This window comes from Amblyraja radiata, chromosome 1 (genome assembly GCF_010909765.2).
Source record: "Amblyraja radiata isolate CabotCenter1 chromosome 1, sAmbRad1.1.pri, whole genome shotgun sequence".
NCBI lineage: Eukaryota > Metazoa > Chordata > Chondrichthyes > Rajiformes > Rajidae > Amblyraja > Amblyraja radiata.
In genome coordinates, this window is record NC_045956.1 from 120240668 (window position 1) to 120260275 (window position 19608).

General features: G+C 38.3%; 1 protein-coding gene and 1 long non-coding RNA gene across 2 annotated transcripts in view; one reads left to right on the forward strand and one right to left on the reverse strand.

Moving 5' to 3' along the window:
- The window catches only part of LOC116978644, a 32574-nt gene extending 20412 nt beyond the window's left edge, over positions 1 to 12162 (forward strand). Inside the window, exon 3 of the long non-coding RNA XR_004413492.1 lies at positions 12004 to 12162. This is a non-coding gene — a long non-coding RNA (uncharacterized LOC116978644). The remainder of the gene's footprint in view (positions 1 to 12003) is intronic.
- LOC116978636 (regulator of G protein signaling 7 binding protein) overlaps positions 9328 to 19608 on the reverse strand; it is a 50151-nt gene continuing 39870 nt past the window's right edge. Inside the window, exons 3-6 of the mRNA XM_033029924.1 lie at positions 18743 to 18873; positions 15103 to 15253; positions 14965 to 15035; positions 9328 to 12099 (exon numbers count right to left, since the gene is read on the reverse strand). Of these exons, the coding sequence (XP_032885815.1) occupies positions 12008 to 12099; positions 14965 to 15035; positions 15103 to 15253; positions 18743 to 18873 (445 nt within the window). The 3' untranslated portion in view covers positions 9328 to 12007. The remainder of the gene's footprint in view (positions 12100 to 14964; positions 15036 to 15102; positions 15254 to 18742; positions 18874 to 19608) is intronic.

The window sequence follows — 19608 nt, forward strand, 5'->3', positions numbered from 1 at the left end:
CTTGTTTCATATTCATCATCACTTTACTTGTGTTCTCAAGCACACATTGATGTCACTGGCTGTATGCATTACAGTGGCATGCTACAATAATGTGCACAATTGGTGACATAATGTTCCGGTTGTGTAAACACCGCTTCAGCATAAATCTTCTGACTTCCCTGAGACCCTAAGGGGGAAATCGGTCTCAGTTCAAACATAGCAAGCAGTGGAAATTTAACTGGAACTACTTTGTAAGGACTAATGTTTGCATATTGCTTCCTTCCAGAGGAATTCAAGATTCAAGAGAGTTTATTGTCATGTGTCCCAGATAGGACAATGAAATTCTTGCTTTGCTTCAGCACAACAGGATATAGAAGGCATGAATACAGAACAGATCAATGTGTCCATATCTATATTACTAAAACTCTGATCTTGACCGCTTTTGGCCCACTGTGCTGCGATTTCCGAAAGAACGCCGCCACCTATGGCCGTCATTTTTGGCCACCTCGCTCAGAGCCCCCCTCCGCCTTCCGGGCGCGGGGGATTTTTCCCATCAATGTCAAATCAGAGAGATATTAATATGTGTTTAAAAATCACCATTCTCTCTGCTGCCCCTGCTGGAGGGAGGGGGAGGGACTATAAAACCAGGAAGTGGTGTGCCTCACTCAGTCTCTGCAAGATTGATGAAGCCAAAGGGTCATGTCTCTCTGAGCTCTGAATAACACTGAAAACGTGTCTACTCAACTGTGAGTCCCCTGAATGTGGTTTGAAAATGAAAATATGGTTTGTTTGAAGTAAAAAGGCACTGTCTGCAAATGGTTGTTTGGGTGCTTTGACTTGAAGTTGAAAGGCATTACTTACTGCAAATGGTGGCTTGGGTGATTTGGCTTGTTGAAAGGCACTACTTACTGCAAATGGTGGCATGAAGTTGGAAAGCACTACTTACTGCAAATGGTCGCTTGGGTGTTTTGGCTTGAAGTTGAAAGGCACTACTTACTGCAAATGGTGGCTTGGGTGCTTTGGCTTGAAGTTGTAAGGCACTAACTGCAAATGGTGGCTTGGGTGCTTTGGCTTGAAGTTGAAAGGCACTGCTTACTGCAAATGGTGGCTTGGGTACTTTGCTTGAAGTTGAAAGGCACTACTTGCTGCAAATGACGGCTTGGGTGCTTTGGTTTTAAGTTAAAAGGCACTACCACAAATGCACTTACTTCCTGTTTGCACTGTATATTGATTTTAGATAAAACATTACCACTTAGGGCTGTGATTTTTGGCCATCTTACTCTGTCCCCCTCCGCTGAGCAGGTGCAGAGAATTCTTCCCATCAATGAAAAATAAAAGAGTTATTAGTGTTTAAAAAATATTGAGAATCTCTCTCCTGTCAATCACGCCATGAAAGCCACACCTTTTCTGGTGGGAGGGGGAGGGGTTATAAAACGTGGAAGTGTGGGTGTGGCCACCATCTGCATGATGGGGGAGGGAGAGGTCACGACTGTCTGAGCTGTAAATCAACTGAACACACTAAATGTCTACTGAACTGTGAGTTTGGTGTCTTGTGTAGTTTTATGGTGGTTTCACCCTGCATGAAATGCTATGAAGCTGCATTTGAATTCAGTGGCCTTGCACCCTGCTTGAAGTGGTTGGAAACTGCACTTGAATTCGGTGGCCTTGCACCCTGCTTGAAGTGGTAGGAAACTGCACTTGAATTTGGTGGGCTTTAACCCTGCTCAAAGTGGTAAGAAACTGCACTTGAATTTGGTGGCCTTGCACCCTGCTTGAAATGGAATTTCTAGGAATAGTCATGAGTCAACTGCCAGCCCACCAGCCGTGATTGAGCTGCCAGCAGATCAGGCTTGAGGGACTGAGCTGCCACCCCAAGAACCCATACCAGCACTCTAGAAAGCCCCCCACTGGCCACCAATATTGGAATTGGTGGAGAGGTGGAATATTGCGTTGGGGGACCAGCCCTCCCGTGTGAACATGGGACCCAACGGGTCCCACTTAGTCTATCTATATTACTAAATCTTTGATATTGACCGCATTTGGCCGACTGTGCTGCGATTTCCAAGAGAACGTCGCCACCTACGTCCGTCATTTTTGGCCACATCGCTCAGAGCCCCCCTCCGCCGTATGAGTGCAGAGGATTTTTTCGGTTGATGAAAAATGAGAGAGATATTAATGTTTTTACAAAATTCCCCATTCTCTCTGCTGCCCCCGCTGGTGGCAGGGGGAGGGACTATAAAACCAGGACGTGTCGTGCCTCACTCAGTCTCTGCCAGACCAGGATGCGAGTGGGTCACGGCTCTCTTAGCTGCGAATAACACTGAACGCACGTCTACTCCAAGGTGAGTCCCCTCGATGCAGCTGTAAAGTGGCTGCAGCCCTTTTTTTTTAAAGTTTGTGTTCACAAAATGAATTTTGGTTGTTGGGTGGCTGCAGCCCAATTGTTTGCCTCACCTTTTTTAACAAGTTTGTGTTCTCAAAATGAATTTTGGTTGTCGGGTGTCTGCAGCCCAATTGTTTGCCTCGCCTTTTTAACAAGTTTGTGTTCTCAAAATGAATTTTGTTTGTCGGGTGGCTGCAGCCCAATTGTTTGCCTTGGCTTGGCTTTTAAAATCGTTGCAACAGTTGGATGCCTGCCCAAGCCTCTATACTAGCCCTCTGTAAACCAAGTCTATACTAGCCCTCTGGAAACCAGTACCTTCAGCCCACAACACCCATACTAGCGCAACAGACAGCCGCCCCACTGGCGAGCAGTATTGGAATTGGTGGAGAGGTGGAATATTGCATTGGTGACCAGCCCTCTCATGTGATGCTGGGATCCAACGGATCCCACTTAGTCTAGTACCATTATATAAATATATACACACATCAATAGGCCCCGACCTCGGGTGATCACAGAGGGAGAGGACTGAACTTTCTGATGCCTTTCCTCACAGTGGAAATTTTTTATTCTGTTGTGGGGGGACGTTTGTGTTGAATTATACAATATGTTGTGTCATTTTTCTTAATTTTAATTTTTCTATGGATGTACGGACGCTTAATTATTTTTTTCTATGTAAAGCACTCTTTAATTTCTTATTTTGATTGCTTTTATTGCGTGGCTATTATTTTTACTCATGTTTTATGTCTTTTAATTTATTGTTCTATTTCATATGTAATTTTTGCGCCTCATGTGAGCTGTTATGTTGTCTGTTTATGATGTCTTGTTTATTCTTCTGTACAGCACTTTGGTCAACATTGGTTGTTTTAAAGTGCTTAACAAATAAAGTTGGATTGGATTGGATCAATAAATAAAACAGATAAAGTGCAAATAAACAGATAATGGGCTATTAATGTTCAGAGTTTTGTTTGAGTTGTGTTCAATAGCCTGATGGCTGTGGAGAAGTAGCTATTCCTGAACCTGGGCAATGCAGTCTTCAGGCTCCTGTACGTTCTACCTGAAGGTAGAGGGGAGTGAGTGTGTGGCCAGGATGATATGGGTCCTTGATGATGCTGCCAGCTGTTTTGAGGCAGCGACTGCGATAGATCCCCTCAATGGTAGGGAGGTCAGAGCCAATGATGGACTGGGCAGTGTTTACTACTTTTTGTAGTCTTTTTCGCTCCTATATATAACCATATAACAATTACAGCACGGAAACAGGCCATCTCGGCCCTACAAGTCCGTGCCGAACAATTATTTTCCCTTAGTGCTCCTGGGCACTCAAGTTGCCGAACCAAGCCACAATGCAACTCTACTGTGCACCTATAGTTAGAGAGAGTCCTTCTTGACATACCGACTCTCCGTAATCTGGAGGTGCGCTCTTTAATTGCTGCCTATAGGCAGGAAGAAGCAGCACGGATTGGTTGGATTTATCGAAGTGAGGGCGAGGGATAGAGCGATAGGCATTCTTGATGGTGGTGTAGCAGTGGTCGAGGGTGTTTTGTCCTCTGGTGCAGCAGGAGACATGTTGGTGGAAGTTAGGGAGTGATTTCTTGAGGTTTGCCTTATTGAAGTCCCCAGCAATGGTGGTAAATGCCTCGCTGTAAGACATCTGGTGTTTGTTGACCACGGCGTGCAGCTCCTCCTGTGCCAGACGGACGTCTGCCGGGGTTGGGAGGTTACCTGGTCTCTGTATATTGCCGCTAACGTGAAGGGAATGGATGACAAAGTGGGATAACATGGAACTAACATGTATGAGTGATTGATAGTTGGCAGAGGACCTGGTGTACCTAAGAGTCTGTTTCATTGGTGTATCTCTTAAAACTAAAACTAAATTGATGGAAATCACATTGTGGGTGTGACTGGCCTAAAACACAGATGCCAGAAATAGAGGTCAGAAGACAGGCAAGAAATCTACATATTAAGTTGGATTGTAAAAGAGGTTGATGATAAAGGCTGATGCCAAATAAAGATGCATGTTGAGAAAATAGGGAAGGGTTAAACAGAATCTGGACAGTGATCACCATTACTCGGGTTACCTGCCATATTTGTTTGATTAATGGCGTTTGGGGAATTTCAGATTGAGTATACTTAGCTCACAAAAGAAGCGAGAAGCAAAATTAAGATTGAACTGGTTAATTCAGGCAAAAGATAGTCAAGTGGTAGGCATCACATGGATTGTGGCTTTTTCAGTGTGCTATTGCCACACACAGCAGGTCTGGAGATGGCTTGTTCTGGTGCGAGCAAAGCACAGGTACGATTCTAACAAGGGAAACGGTTCATGAATTCACAGCAAAGTCCAGACATTTTAAAATAGGAGCTTGGAGGAGATCATAACGTCATAAAGTTGTAAGTGATAGGAGCACAATAAGGCCATTCGGCCCATCAAGTCTACTCCACCATTCAATCACAGCTGATCTATCTCTCCCTCCTATCCCCATTCTCGTATCTTCTCCCCATAACCCCTGACACCCGTACAAATCAGATGTTATGTGTAGCTTGTGGTAGAGCATTTCGTAGATGAGAGAACTAAGTAAAAGTAAATTTGTGTCCTGATACGTTTATACTAATTTATATTGTTTATGTATACACTATTTAATAAATGCTTTTTCTGCCGATATAATTAAAGTATGCAGATAGTTGATTTGCTTGCATTTGCAAGTTTTGTTAAAAAGAGGAAGTAGTTCATTATAATTGAGAATGAGTGTACATTTTAGAACAACGTGGACCACAAACTAACCATGATAATTTGTTATACCAAACTTTGTTGTTTAATCTGGGAATAGCTGCCTTTGCTAAAGCACGATCTGTTGTTAGTTCTGTTTTATCTGAGTGATAAATTTCCTCTCAACTTACTCTATTTCAAGAAGGACAATCCCAGCTTTTCCAGTCTAGCCACATGAATAAATCCCTTGTCCCTATAATCATCCTAGTAAATCATATCTGCACTTGAAATGTATTGCCCAGAACTGGACACAATTCAGGTAGTTCTGTTACAACACTATAGTTGCAATCCTAAGAAACCTTGTGTTATAGAAAACTGTGTCAATGGGGAAGGGGGTTCGGGGCTAAAGTTTCAGACTCGCAATAACAAAGTTCTTTTCCTTTTTTTTATTTTATTTTTTAATTTATTTTTTAGAAGTAGACATATTATAAAATGTAGTTACATATTATAGTAAAAAAACTTTTCATATACATCAGTCATACATTATTAAAATTTTCCATTATCAATTACTTCTGCTTCTAGTGTTTTTATTTTTTATAGAAAGAGGGAAAAAGAGAGGGTAGAAAGTTACAAATAAAAAAGAAAGCAAAAAAAAAAACAAAAACACAATAGAAAAACAAGGGAGGTGGAATGGGTTACCTGTAATACATCAATGCAGATAGGTTCGTAGGTTATAAAGTATAGCTTTTCATCTGTTCCTGAGTTCAAGTTTCAGTTGGGTCCTCGTGCTGTGTCAATCTATCCCTTCAGATAGTTAATGAATGGAGCCCAAATTTTATGGAAAAGATCTTGTTTGTCCATTAAGACAAGTCTAATTCTTTCTAAGTATAGGGTCTCCGACATTTCCGTAATCCACATTTTAATTGTGGGGGTTGTAGGGCCTTTCCAAAATTTTAATATTAATTTTTTTCCGGTTATTATACTGTAGTTGAGGAAATTTCTTTGGTTTGTTGTGAGTGTTAAGCTTTGTTCTGATATTCCAAGTATTATTAATTTTGTGTCTGGGTCCAGTTTTGTATTAATAACTTCTGAAGTTATTTCAAAAATATCAGTCCAGAAATGTTTAAGTTTTATACAGTTTGCAAACGTATGTGTTAAATTAGCCTCTAGATGTAGACATTTATCACAAATAGGAGAGATTTGTGGGAAGATTCTATTTAGTTTTATTTTAGAGTAGTGTAGTCTATGTAAGACCTTGAATTGTATTAAAGTATGTCTGGCATTTAATGAACATTGATGTATTTGTTGTAAACTTTCGTCCCACATATCTTTCGTGATAGGATGACCTATTTCATTTTCCCATTTGTATCTATATGGTTCAGTCGGTGGTACCTCGTTGTTTAGTAGGGTGTTATAAATATAAGCTATTAGTTTTTCAGTATTAGGATGCTTGTTCAGACATTCATCAAGAATTTCTGATTCCTATTCCTGTAGACTTTAACATAATCTCTAATTTGTAGATATCTGAAGAAATTATTTGAGTGCAGTCCATAATTCTGTTGTAACTCTTGAAATGAAAGAAAAGTACCTTTCCCATAAAGATGTCCTATATTTTTGATTCCATAATTTTTCCATTGTGTGAAACCTTTGTCCATAAAGGATGATTTGAATAAAGGATTATTTACAATGGGAAGGCAGAGTGGTATATTATTCAATTTTAAATCTTTTTTTATTTGTTTCCAAATTCGTATTCCAATATGTATTATGGGGTTTTCTTTATAGGTTTTTTTGTGCAGTTTTGTGGGGGCAAATATGATCGGTCCAATTTCAAAAGGTAGACAGTCTTCCTTTTCCATCATTAGCCAATCTGGTTGTTCTTTTCCCACCGGAGTTTCAAAACTAATGGTCTTTTCAAAAGCAATACGTTTATTTTTATTTCTGCATGCTAAACATGCTGTTTTGTTACATTGTTTAACTGAGTATTATTGCACAAGCGCCATTAGAAGTGGTTGCTTGTTAATATCAATAACCACCCGCGGTTAAAGTAACAGCTTTGTTTTTAAATGCCAGTAGTGTCTGATTACTGCGGGGAGGTTTTTTTCCCTGAGACTGTCAGGAAAGTAATTTTTAAGTGGTTCTCCAGTTCCTGATCGAAATCGTGTTATAACCATTTTGGCCCGTGTAAACAAATAGTGTTTCTTTAATTCATCACTCATGTTATATCCAACTCGTCTTTTGAAAACACGTATTAAAGCAAAACTGCAAGTTCTCCATTTATAATGGAAATTATTGTTTATTTATAAGAGTTCATAGTGACTGCCTGGCTTTTCTATTCTATTCCTTTATTTGTACATCCCAAGCATCCCATTTACGTATTGTCAGTGTTATCCTCTAATTTATGTAACCTCTCCTCAATCTTGTATTTGACTGCATAACATTTCATCTGCTATGTCTGCTATTCCATCAGACTGCCCATATGCTCTTGAGGTCTATTATTACCTGTAGTCTGTATTGCATTTGTATTATTGTGTACCATTTTAAAGATTATTTTTATTAATAAAATTCTTTGCTTGTTTCATTCTACAAGATATCCTTGAGTGTACTAGAAGGATTGAAAAAGATACAAAAGCTCACTGTTTCCAAGCATATAATTTGGCAATGTATACATTTTGGCTTGTACGTATCCAAATCCAAATCCAAATGATTAACATATGTTTATATGTTTAGAAAAGCAATAGTCCTGGTACTGATCCTCCAGTCCAAGTTCACCATGCTTCCTTCCGTGGCAGCACGGTGGCACAGCAGTACGGTTGCTGCCTTACAGCACCAGAGGCCCCAGTTCAATCCTGACCCCAGGTGCTTGTCTGTACGGAGTTGGTGCATTCTCCCGTGACCTGTGTGGGATTTCTCTGAGATCTTCGTTTTCCTCCCACACTACAAAGACATACAGGTTTGTAGATTAATTGGCTTGATATAAATGTAAATCGTCCCTAGTGTGTGTAGGAAAGTGTTAATGTGCGGGGATCACCAGCCGGTGCGGACTTGGTGGGCCGAAGGGCCTGTTTCCGTGCTGTATCTCTAAACTAAACTAAACATTCACTTCGCCAATTTTCTATTCATGTTGCAACTGCTTCATTTATTCCACAGGTGTCACTGGTGACATGCCTATCATGTTCACTTTATTCAATGTACATTGTATTCAGTGAAATACTTTTAATTGTTTTAAATGTCCTGGTGTCTCAGCTTTTGCTTTTCTTCAGCTTTTGGTATTTTTAAAAAGTTAAAATATTTTTGGATTTTAATAATTTTATGTGTTTCTGAGACATATTGAAAACTTCAGAGAGGTTTGATATCAGGGGCTATTCCAGGTCTGGAGACAGACCAGTCGATTATTTTCAGCTGTTACTTAGACAGTTTTAGTTTCACTTTAGTTTAGTTTGTCACATGTACTGAGGTACAGTCAAAGGCTTTTGTTACAGCTAACCAGTCAGCAGAAAGACAATACATGATTAGAAATGATCCATGTACAGTGTATAGATACATGATAAGGGGGTAACGTTTAGTGCAAGGTAAAGTCAGCAAATTCCGATCAAGGAGAGTCTGAGGGTCATCAAAGAGGTAGTGATCAACAAAGAGGTAGAGACAGTGATCACTTCTGTATCCACATGCAATGGTGTTACAGACACTGCTCCCACTTGCAGTGCCACAGCATAGAAGATCTGGATGGCTATTAGTGAAGTTGATAAATGGAGATTCGCAAACGTTTGCTCTTATCCTCCTGATTGAGTCCTGACACAGGGTCTCGACCTGAAACATTAATCATCACTTTCCCTTTACAGATGCTGCTTAACTCATCTCCAGAAGTTTGTTTCTGTGCTAGAACTTCCAGCATCTGCAGTCTCTTGTGTCTCTGTAACTTTCAAGTTGATCAGTGATAAACAATTTTTGGCCTTCTGTAGATGTAATTGGTACTTTCTAAGATGTAGGTGGTTGCAAGAGAATCTATGTGTTGGTGCTTGTCACAGATAAAAAGATGAACGAATATGGGAACAAAATAAATGTGATTAGAATTGTTTATTGGCAAATATGCACATTCTTTCGGTGATGCAAATGATCCAATTTTCACCAGTAACTATAATCAATAAATAATTGTCAACTCTTAAGATTTAATATAATAATTATTTAATTAATGTAAAATGTGTTTGCAATTAACAGTCAGAATTATCTCTGGCATAGCTAAGGACATCAAACGGAACACAACCCTTATGTAGATATCATGCTTTTATTTTCTATTATTAACAAAGTGTCATAATTGCTACAAGGTGATTGTATACATGGCTATAGATACATTATAGATTTTAATATATTGCACGTTAGATTGAGTCATTCTTTTAATTCAAACAAAATTAAAGAACACACACTATGGTACTGAAGGCTAAATTTATAGAGTGACGTTTGTTACAAATCTTAAATTGTATTATGTATGTACATGTGCAACAAAATTACTTAATATCATCTATAAAGGGATTAGTAATATTGGCTTTGTTTCCAACCCACAGCTGTTGTCTGACTCACTGAGTATTTCCAACAGTTTTGTTGAGGTTTTCTCAAAAATGGTAAGATTTAGCACTGGGGGAATGCCAGTACTCTGCACTCCAAATATTGCAGTTTATTTGCTAGATTTCTTTGATAAACATCTTGTGCCAGATAGCACAAGGTCTTTTTTGCGTGAATCCCTCTTCTGGTTAAAAATAAAAATCACTTTTTGCCTCAAGGCAGATGAACGTGAACACTTTCAGGTTCAACATCTGGGGAATGACCTCATGGACTAAACCAGCCTGATTGATTTTTGCTTAAATCAGCACCACCAGTTTAGCACTCGGGTGGCAAAGTCACAAATTGCCTCTGAATTTATGTCATTTGTATTGTTTGCTTCTTCACCCTAAGTCTCACGTATCCTCTACCATACACATTACTAACAAGGCATTGAGTATAAAAGTTGGAAAATCACGTTGCAACTCTACAAAACTTTATTTAGGCTAAATTTGGAATATTGTGTGCAGTTCTAGTCACCCCACTACACAGAGGATGTAAAACCATTTGGAGAGGGTGCAGAAGAGGTTGCCTGAATTGGAGAGAGTTAGCCATAAGGAAAGGTTAGACAAACTTGGATTGGTTTCATTGGAGCATCGGAGACTGAGGAGCAAACTGATAGAAGTTTAGAAAAATACAAAAGGCATGGACGGGGTTGACAGTAAAAGTCTTTTTTTCCCAGTGTGGGCATGTGAAATACTAAATGCAATCGATTTGAGAATTGAGTGAGAAAGTTTAAAGGAGATGTATACGTCAAATATTTTACAGTGGTAAAAACAGATACGATAGCAATGCTTGAGAGGCATTTAGACACACACATGAACAGGCAGGATATAGACCACATGCAGGCAGATTGGATTAGTTAGATTGGCAATATGGTTGGCACTGTCATGGTGGCCTGAAAGGCCTGTTCCTCTTTTATACTAGTCTATGTTCTAAGGTTTCTGTTTTTTTTTAATTGAAATACAAATATTACCAGACAATGGAAGTCCTTTCAGGTTTCCTCCTACCACCCTTATAGAAAACACTGCCACAATGATAATGGAGATTTGGACTAACCTAACCATGGTTATCAATTTCTACCCATTACTTTACAAAATACTTAAATATGAAGTAAATGAAACGCAGTGATGGATAAGTTTGACATCACTGGTTCAATGTCTGGTCCCTCTCAAGCTGAATCTCTAACTACTTGAGCAGTTATTTTCTGATGAAATGATACCAACTGCTTCCATTGAATTATCAGAAAGCCTGTCCCACATAAAGACCAATCTGCTTACAAAGATCAGAATGCATCTCCTTTCAGCAAAGTCTCTTGTTCTACTTTTTAACCAAAAATAAATAGTTTGGCTTTTCATAATATTATCTTATGGAAATAATAAAAATTGTACTTATGTAAATCATACAATATCCTTCAATTTTCAAAACTGAACATGTACAATTTGTTCATTATAATCCAAACTCTGCTTCACCCAGATTGCTACCTTCATTTTCTATAAATGATGTACAACAACATTTTATATGCATAACTACACCGATAATTTGTACAATGACAATATTATTATATTGATTCAATACTTTTAGTAGACATCTGAGTTGCTATCCTGATGATTATTGAGCAATGTTCCTTATGTTTGGTAAAAGTTAATTCTTGAATTCTTTCTTTTTCAGACTGAATTCCATCTGAATTTATAATCCACAACTACAGTCAAATCCTATTCCATCATATCTTGTTCAACTTTGGAGTCTGTCAAATATTAGTTACATGGCGTAGTCCACAGAAAGATTGCTTCCATTATTGTGAACTATAGGGGTTCTATTGCACTGATTATTTTGAAGACAGAGGAAGCAAGGAATTAATTAAGGGATACTTCTCGAGTAAACAATCTATTACTATATTTAAACTACATTTTCATCTTTTTCCAAATTTAGCATAGCAACTCTCTATTCCAAGGCAGTTTTAAGGAAATATGTGTGCCATTCTATCTGTATTAGGCTGTGAGCTATACATAATTTACCCATATACCTTTATCAAGTTATAAAAAAAACATGTATATTTTTTTTATGTATAGGAACTAAACTTTTGAAGGTTCAGCTTATGAAAATGAAATTTAAAATATACATTCACGCAAAACACTGCTGGGGAAACCATGAATACTTGTAATAGTTCTCAAAAGAGAATTCAGAAAAGAATAAAAATAGAAAAAAATGACCATCCTGTACAGCAAAAATAAAACAGATATTTACAATGGACAGTTGGAGAAAGCAAGGGGAAATATCTTCTCTCCAGAAGCATTTTTTTCCAAAGAATTAATAACAACATTTAAGTTTTCTTTCAATCTTTCAGCATCCTAGCTTGACACGAGGCAGCAAAGTCCAAAGAATCGTCGTTTCCTCCGTCTTACGAGTGGATATGGAGTCAGATTAAGGAGACTGCTATCATCTGTACAAGAAATATGAAAAATATAATATCCTCACATATTGATTTAATTGATTAAAACACATTTTTTTAAAAGTAGGTTTTCTATCAGTGTTTCTGTATGATTGCATGTTTGTAAATGGAAATTAGTTTGCATGGTTGATGATCAGTCCAAAATAACCATGGGAAATCATTTGCCATTCAGATCAGAAACGCATATGTCAGTCAGGCTGCATTTAGAGCCACTTTGTTCCCCTTAGTTGTAGAAGAACCTAGGAGTACAAGTACAGAGTGCCCTGAATGTGGCATCACAGATATACAAGGTGGTGAAGATTTTTTTTAGCATGCAGGTAAATCGTAATGTTTCGCTACAGTTTTATAAAACATTGGTAAGGACACACTTGGAGTATTGTTTTCAATTTAGTCACCCAGCTATAGGAATGATACCATTCAGCTGAAAAGAGCGGAGAGAAGATTTACGAAGATGTTGCCTGGACTCAGAGGAGTTACAGGGAGAGATTGGGCAGGCTGGGTCTTTATTCCTTGGAACATAGAGAGTGATGGGATGACCTTATATCCTGTGCAATACCATTAGGGGTATTTTCCCATGATTGAGGAATCAAGAATAGAGAGTATAGATTTGAGGTAAATGTAATAGGAACCTGAGGGGCATCTTTTTCCACACAGAGAGTGATACTCACAGTATATAGAACAAGCTGTCTGTGTAAGTGGTTCAGTCAGGTACAACACCAACATTTAAAAAAACATTTGGACAGGAACATGGATAGGAAAGTTTAGATGGACATGGGTCAAATGCAGGCAAATGTGTAATACTGGAGGACGGGGAGTCATCATGGGAAAATTATGGCCTGTGTAGTGGGGGAAATGGTTTGGAGTTTAATGTTAAAAAAGGAAGCCTCACAAACAAATAATTTTGCCAGGAATAATTTGGAAATGATGAGAGTACGAATGATGTTTTCAGGATGGCAATGTGGTAGAGCGGTAGAGTTGCTGCCTCACAGCGTCAGAGACCCGAGTTCAATCCTGACTATGGAAGCTGTCTGGACGGAGTATGTATGTTTTCCCCTTGACCACCTGGGTTTTCCCCGGGTGTTTTGGTTCACTCCAACACTCCAAAGACATATGGGTTTGTCGATTAATTGGCTCTGGTAAAGATTATAAATTGTCCCTAGTGCATAGGATAGTGCTAGTGTATGGGGGTCGCAGGTGGGCGCAGACTCGGTGAGCCGAAAAGTCTGTTTCTGCGCTGTATCTCTAAACTAAACTAAAATACGAAGACAGAAACTATGTGCCTAAAGTTATGTCTGTTACTTAACTGTATCTTAAATGTTTTTATTGCTGCAGCCAAGCTGAGTGAGTAAAGGTTTGAGGTTGTAGAATTAATTTGTAAATAGCACAAAAACAAGAGGCTCTTGAAAACACAATCATTGATATAACAACTCCTTTAAAAAAAGTATTCTAAGGTTTTCCGTGGGTTATTACCAAGCAAATTTGATATCAGGTCAGATCACAAGACATTGGGGCAGATTACTAAAAGCTTGATCATAGAAGTAGACTTTGAGGAGAATTTTAAAAGAGGAAAATAAGATAGAGCCATGAGAGAATAAATGGTGGGTTGGAATAAAGTTGGGAATTTTGGGGGACATCTGGATCTTAGAACCTTGATAGCTAGAGAGAACATTGCCAGTTGTAGAGGAATTAAAATCTGACATAATGCAGCATTCTGAATCAGAGTAAATGTCTACACCAGTACTTACCCCAATGTTATAATAGCGACAGACCTGTCCCCATCACTATTGCACTCCAGTGTTATAACAGAGACAGACTTCAGTACTCATCAGTACTGCACACCACTGTTGTACAATCTTAGATCCATCTTCATTAGTGAACAATTGAAGTAATATATTTTGAACTATTTCCACTAACATAGTCAGGAAAGTGTAACATTATACTACCCTGGAATTTTAATTATGTTTGACTGAAAAAAGAGAGACTGCAAGCAACTCTCAGTGGAAGATATTTGAGAGAATGAATGGTGGGTTGAATGAAGTTGGTGATTTGTTGAGTAATTTTCTAGATACTATGCAGTATATCAAATGAACAGGAATAAACAGGAAAAAATGATTCAAATTGCTGAGGTAACTGAGTGGGTCAGGCAGATACCCCAGAACTTGGTGTCTTTTATTTGTAAATCAGCAGCTGCACATCTTTGTTTCTCCAAGAATAAACAGGTCTCAACTGAGCAAAATAAAATGAGTGCATTTATATTATCATGGCAATAGTACTACAATACATAAGAAAAATGACATGTGGACATTTCATATTCATGATTCCAGTATTTGTTCCTAGAAACAATAATAACAGTTCACGATTTCACGATAGACAGTGTCAGAGGTTATGGGGAGAAGGCAGGAGAATAGGGTTAGGAGGGAGAGATAGATCAGCCATGATTGAATGATGGACTTGACGGGCCGAATGTCCTAATTCTATTCCTATTCCTCATGACCTTATGACGGTTGCAATGTTTTCAATGGGATTGGACCTATATTTTTGTGTTTTCCTTTCCAAATAGAATGAGGAAAAAATCAAGACACTGTTAAGTAGTTCATGTTGCTCTGCTTTGCTCATGAGCTAGATTCTCCTCTGTGGCTGATATATTTATAGTAAGCAGTTCCCAGCTGTGTTACAGGTCAAATTGTTCCAAGGCCTTGGAAAACTGACAAGCTGCCTATTTCAGCCCACGGGCTGCACTTCTGTTTACTACCAAGTATTGCAATGGTGTTCAGTCTACAGACATCATCAAACGTACAGTCTGAAATAAGTGTTAAGAATCATTTTGAAATATGATCAATAAGGAGTGATACTTGCCTTGGTTCTTTAATGGTAAAGGCATCGTCTCCCTGAGTTTGCTTAGAAGATTTTTCATTTCTCGTATATCCCTGTAAAAAGAGATAATTAAATGAGAAAGTAAATAGAACACATTTCAAAATTAAAATATTTACTAACCTTTCAGTATTTTCTATGTCTGTGGAAACATGCCACGAATATGGTTGAAGATCTTGGAGAGGAGAGGATGGTGTATCTTCTAAAATTGGAGCTTGGGAACTCTCTTCCTTTCTACTGTCTATTACTTTGGGAACCACCAACGCGTCCTTTTCTTTAAAATTAAAAGAAAGGAAAAAGACAGCAGTGATCATAATAAATGCCCACTGTCCACCATCTTTGAAAAGTTATCAATTTTATGAAGTTTCTATGAAATAAAGGCTCCATAACAGCATTCACCGGAATGTACTGAAGCTAGGGCTCAAATACTGCAGATGAATTTAACTAAGTTTAATGAGCAGGGCTATTTCTTGGCAGAACACAAAGTGCTTGCGTAACTGAGTGGGTCAGACAAAATCTCTGGAGGAACATTACAATCTGGTTTGGGAACTGCTCTGCCCAGGACAAGAAGGCTCTGCAGAGAGTAGTGCATTCGGGAACTACACTCACCCCTCTGTAGGAACGCACTATGGGAACTACACTCACCCCTCTGTAGGAACTATACATCAGAAGGTGCAGATCCAGAGCCAGCAACATTGTGGGGGACCCCTTCCACCCCATCAATGGACTGTTCCAGCTGCTACAGTCAGGCAAATGCCTCCGCTGTCATGCTGTGAAAACAGAGAGGATGAGAAGAAGTTTCTTCCCAGAGGCCATTAGGACTGTAAACTCTCATCTCACCAGGGACTGACTCACTGTACCAATTTACTGTTGTGTTGTGTCTATTTAAAATTACAGTTTTTTGCTTTTTTGTAGATGCTGTTAAGATTGCTGTTTTGTAGGGTTTTTTTACACAATCCGCGAGCATTGCCACTTTTCATTTCTCTGCACATCTCGTATGTGTATGTGACAAATAAACTTGACTTGACTTGACATGGATAGTCAAAGTCTTGCATCGGGACCCTTCTTCAGACAGGAGTCTGAAAAAAGAGTCCCGGCCCGAACGTTGCCTATCCATGTCCTCCAGTGATGTTGCCTGACCTGCTGAGTTACTCCAGCACTTTGCACAAGATTCCAGCTCCCTGTGTCTGTATTTTTATTGCCAGATATATTCTCCTAAAAGAGAGAAAATGTGCTAATGCACAACATGTCAATTAGGATCTTGTAAGAAAATGGTTGATCATTTGGGAGAGCCTCTGCAACACATTTTAGAATTATATATTTTTTGAGAAAGGTCATTTACCTATTGCTGTTAATTTTCTTCTCAGTTTACATAAGATCAGAATTAGGCCAGTCTAGATCATTATTTATTAGACTCAAATTTAAACTTGTTATCTGAGTTTGCAAGTGCAGCTTTTTTGTGGGTCAAAGTTCATTTATACTGCTTTTTCTGTGAAAGTTTTTTGTAACTTCTCTCTGGAAGCTCTGGCTCTGATTTTATGTTCATTAACATAATAACGCAATTATGTAGATTTCCGTGACTTTCAACAAATCAGGTATGTTCCAATGACCATGATTTTAATTGTTAGAGACTAGAAGGTCGATTTTTTTAAATTTCCTTTGACATATCCCTTGTGATTTTTCTTTACAAAATGGAACTAACTGAACCTAACAGTTTATGATATATTGATGCTTTGCCAAAAGTAGATTGGTAAAGCAGAGGCATTGTAAAATAAAAGGGAGAAGTCAAATGCAGAGAGAAAACTTAAGCTACAACTGCTGAAGGTGGTTTACAAAAAGACATGAAGTGCCAAAGTAGCTCAGTGGGACATGCAGCATGTCTGGAGAACATGGATAGGTGATGTTTCTGGTCAGGACTCTTCTTCAGACTTATTGCTTATTATGTAGTTATCTTATTCCTTGAGATTTACCCATTACTATTCTCAAGCAGGTCTTAACCTAGAAGGACAATACATCTTTCAGAAATATGACTCATTAATTGTTACTCAAGAGCTGTGGGTACCAATGGGAGTCCAATGGGTGAGGGAAAATGGGAAATTTTGCATCTTTATCCAGAAATAATTAGTAATTTGTGGAGAAGGGAAGTCCTCACACCAGTGCTTGCAGATCAGAGAAAAACAGGAGTTCTTCAAATCACGGCAGCACCAAGCTTTCTGTGAAATCAGTTGCCAACCACCTAGATTCTCTAAAGACGTTGAAAATTATCTCTTCAATATGGCATATGCCTGAGGATTACGGATCTTCTGTTCATATTGCCACTTAAATTGTGCCTTCAAGGATCATGTTAAGAATACAAATTGAGGAAAATTCTTTGGCATACCATCCTCCTGGATTATATCCATCGGGACAAACACCATATGGGAGGCAAGTATGCCTAAAACACTTGTTATTGTAGATGTTGGATAAGCAGTTGTCATGGTATTTTAGTAATATGCCATAATTGTATTTTCGTTTTAAAATGGGATGCTTGTCTAATTGCATTAATAGTTGATTCATCTTGATTGCAGGCTGGAATTATTGATACATTGGGACTGGTGTTTACGGGCTAGTTACAGACTCCTTTCTAATGGCTTCAGAAATCAACATGCTATAAGTGAAGATCCCTGACTTCTGCACAGTCAATGATGTGGCCCACCAGCTAACTCAAAGGACAATTTGCCATTTGAAGAGATAAGAAATGTGTACTGAAGAGAGAAGCTATTTTAATGGGAGACTTCAATTAACCCAATATAAATTAGTAGGACCCAAGAGATATTGAGACAGGGTTGTTAAAATTAATGCAAAACTACTTAACAACTCAGTGTTTATGGAGGACCACTAGAGGCCATGTTCCCCATGATGTAGTATTCATAACTAACCCAGATAATGAGAAAGAAATGGAGATCATTGCACTCCAGGGGATATTAACTATAGAACAACCAAATTTAGCATAATCAGATTATTATATTTAATGCCCTGAGCCAGATTTGTAACTTAAAAAAAAGAAAAGTCAAGGAGCAATGAGAAGAATTAGAAACAAATTCAAGAATGATATTTGGCAATATTTCAGTACCATATAAATTTAATTCCAATGGAAGTGTAATACTGGAATGTGCAGGACAATTAGCTAAAATCAGTAAACTCAAACTAACATGCACATTTATAAATTTAGTAATGCAGTGATTTTTATGATTATTTTAAACTGTCGCATGGTGCTAAAAAGTATACCAATTTAATTATTGCAAGCATTAATGATCTCAAATTACTTAGCATCTAAGAAAAATGTTAATTTGGTATCTTTTGAAAATTCCAATATTTCTTCCTCAATCTTATTCAATATTCTATTTTAATGCGGAATAATTTATTTGCATCCTCATTTGTTGCAACTCACAATTAGTTCCGGAGCTAATTGTTCCACAAATGTATCCTTAGCTGCTTTAATTAAACATACAAGAGGCAATGGAAATATTGCTGTACTCTACTTCAATGGAAGTGACTTTTATATGCAGAATACAATACGTAACCTATAACATATCATGCATCAACCATAAGCATCAGAAGACATATATCACTACCCCTTTATATACAGACATTATATTCCAGCTAGTTTAAAGAGTCCGTTTCAAAAAGTCTACCTGCCCATTTGTTACACGTAATTTTCACACCTGTAGAGTCACAGATTCTAAATGTCAAATGCACAACTAAAATCTTAAAGTATTAATACCTTTCCAATGAAGTTGAAGGGATCCTAGTAGACAAACTGATTTCAGCATCTCTGTTGTGTACATCTCCAGGCAGCACTGGAGCTGGATATAAAGTCTGCAGATTTCTGGGTGGATTTCCCCATCTTCAGCCCTGCACCACAGCATACGCCATGAATAAATTTTGTCAAAAAAATATCTGAAATATTAATAATGAAAAACTAGGCAGTCCAGAGCGCTAGGCATATTTGCTTCAAAGGAACCTACTACTGATTATAGTTATAAGACATGTAAGGGGCATGAATGATGAGCAGATATGAATTACGTGGCATAGAGATGCATTTAAATGAGTGCTTATGTAAATGTCATAAGTAATGGATGTTTTATTTGAAGGTATTAGGGAGGATGTAAAATGAAAATTGAGAAAGAAGCAACTGAGAAAGATTACTAATTATCCCAGCATTATGCACATCCACAGATGATAAAGGCAATACAATCAGTCAGCAATTAGAGGTTTAACAGCAAACTAACTTCAACTGGAATTGTACAAGTTTCAAGTTTACTCATTCAATGAATGTTATAGAGTCATAGAGCATGGACGCAGACTCATGCTGACCAAGATGCCCCATCTACATTAGTTTCACCTGCCCTTGCTTGGCCCATACCTTCTAACCCTTTCCTACCCATGTGCCTGTCCAAATGTCTTTTAAATGTTGTTACAGTATATGCCTCAACTACCTCTTTGGGCAGTTCATTTCATATACCCACCATTCTCTGTGTGAAAAGGTTCCCCACCCCCCCACACCAAACGTAAGTTCTCTGGTACATGATTCCCCTACTGTAGATTTGCTACTAACCAAATGTAGTGCTTGTTACTAGTTGATCTGCC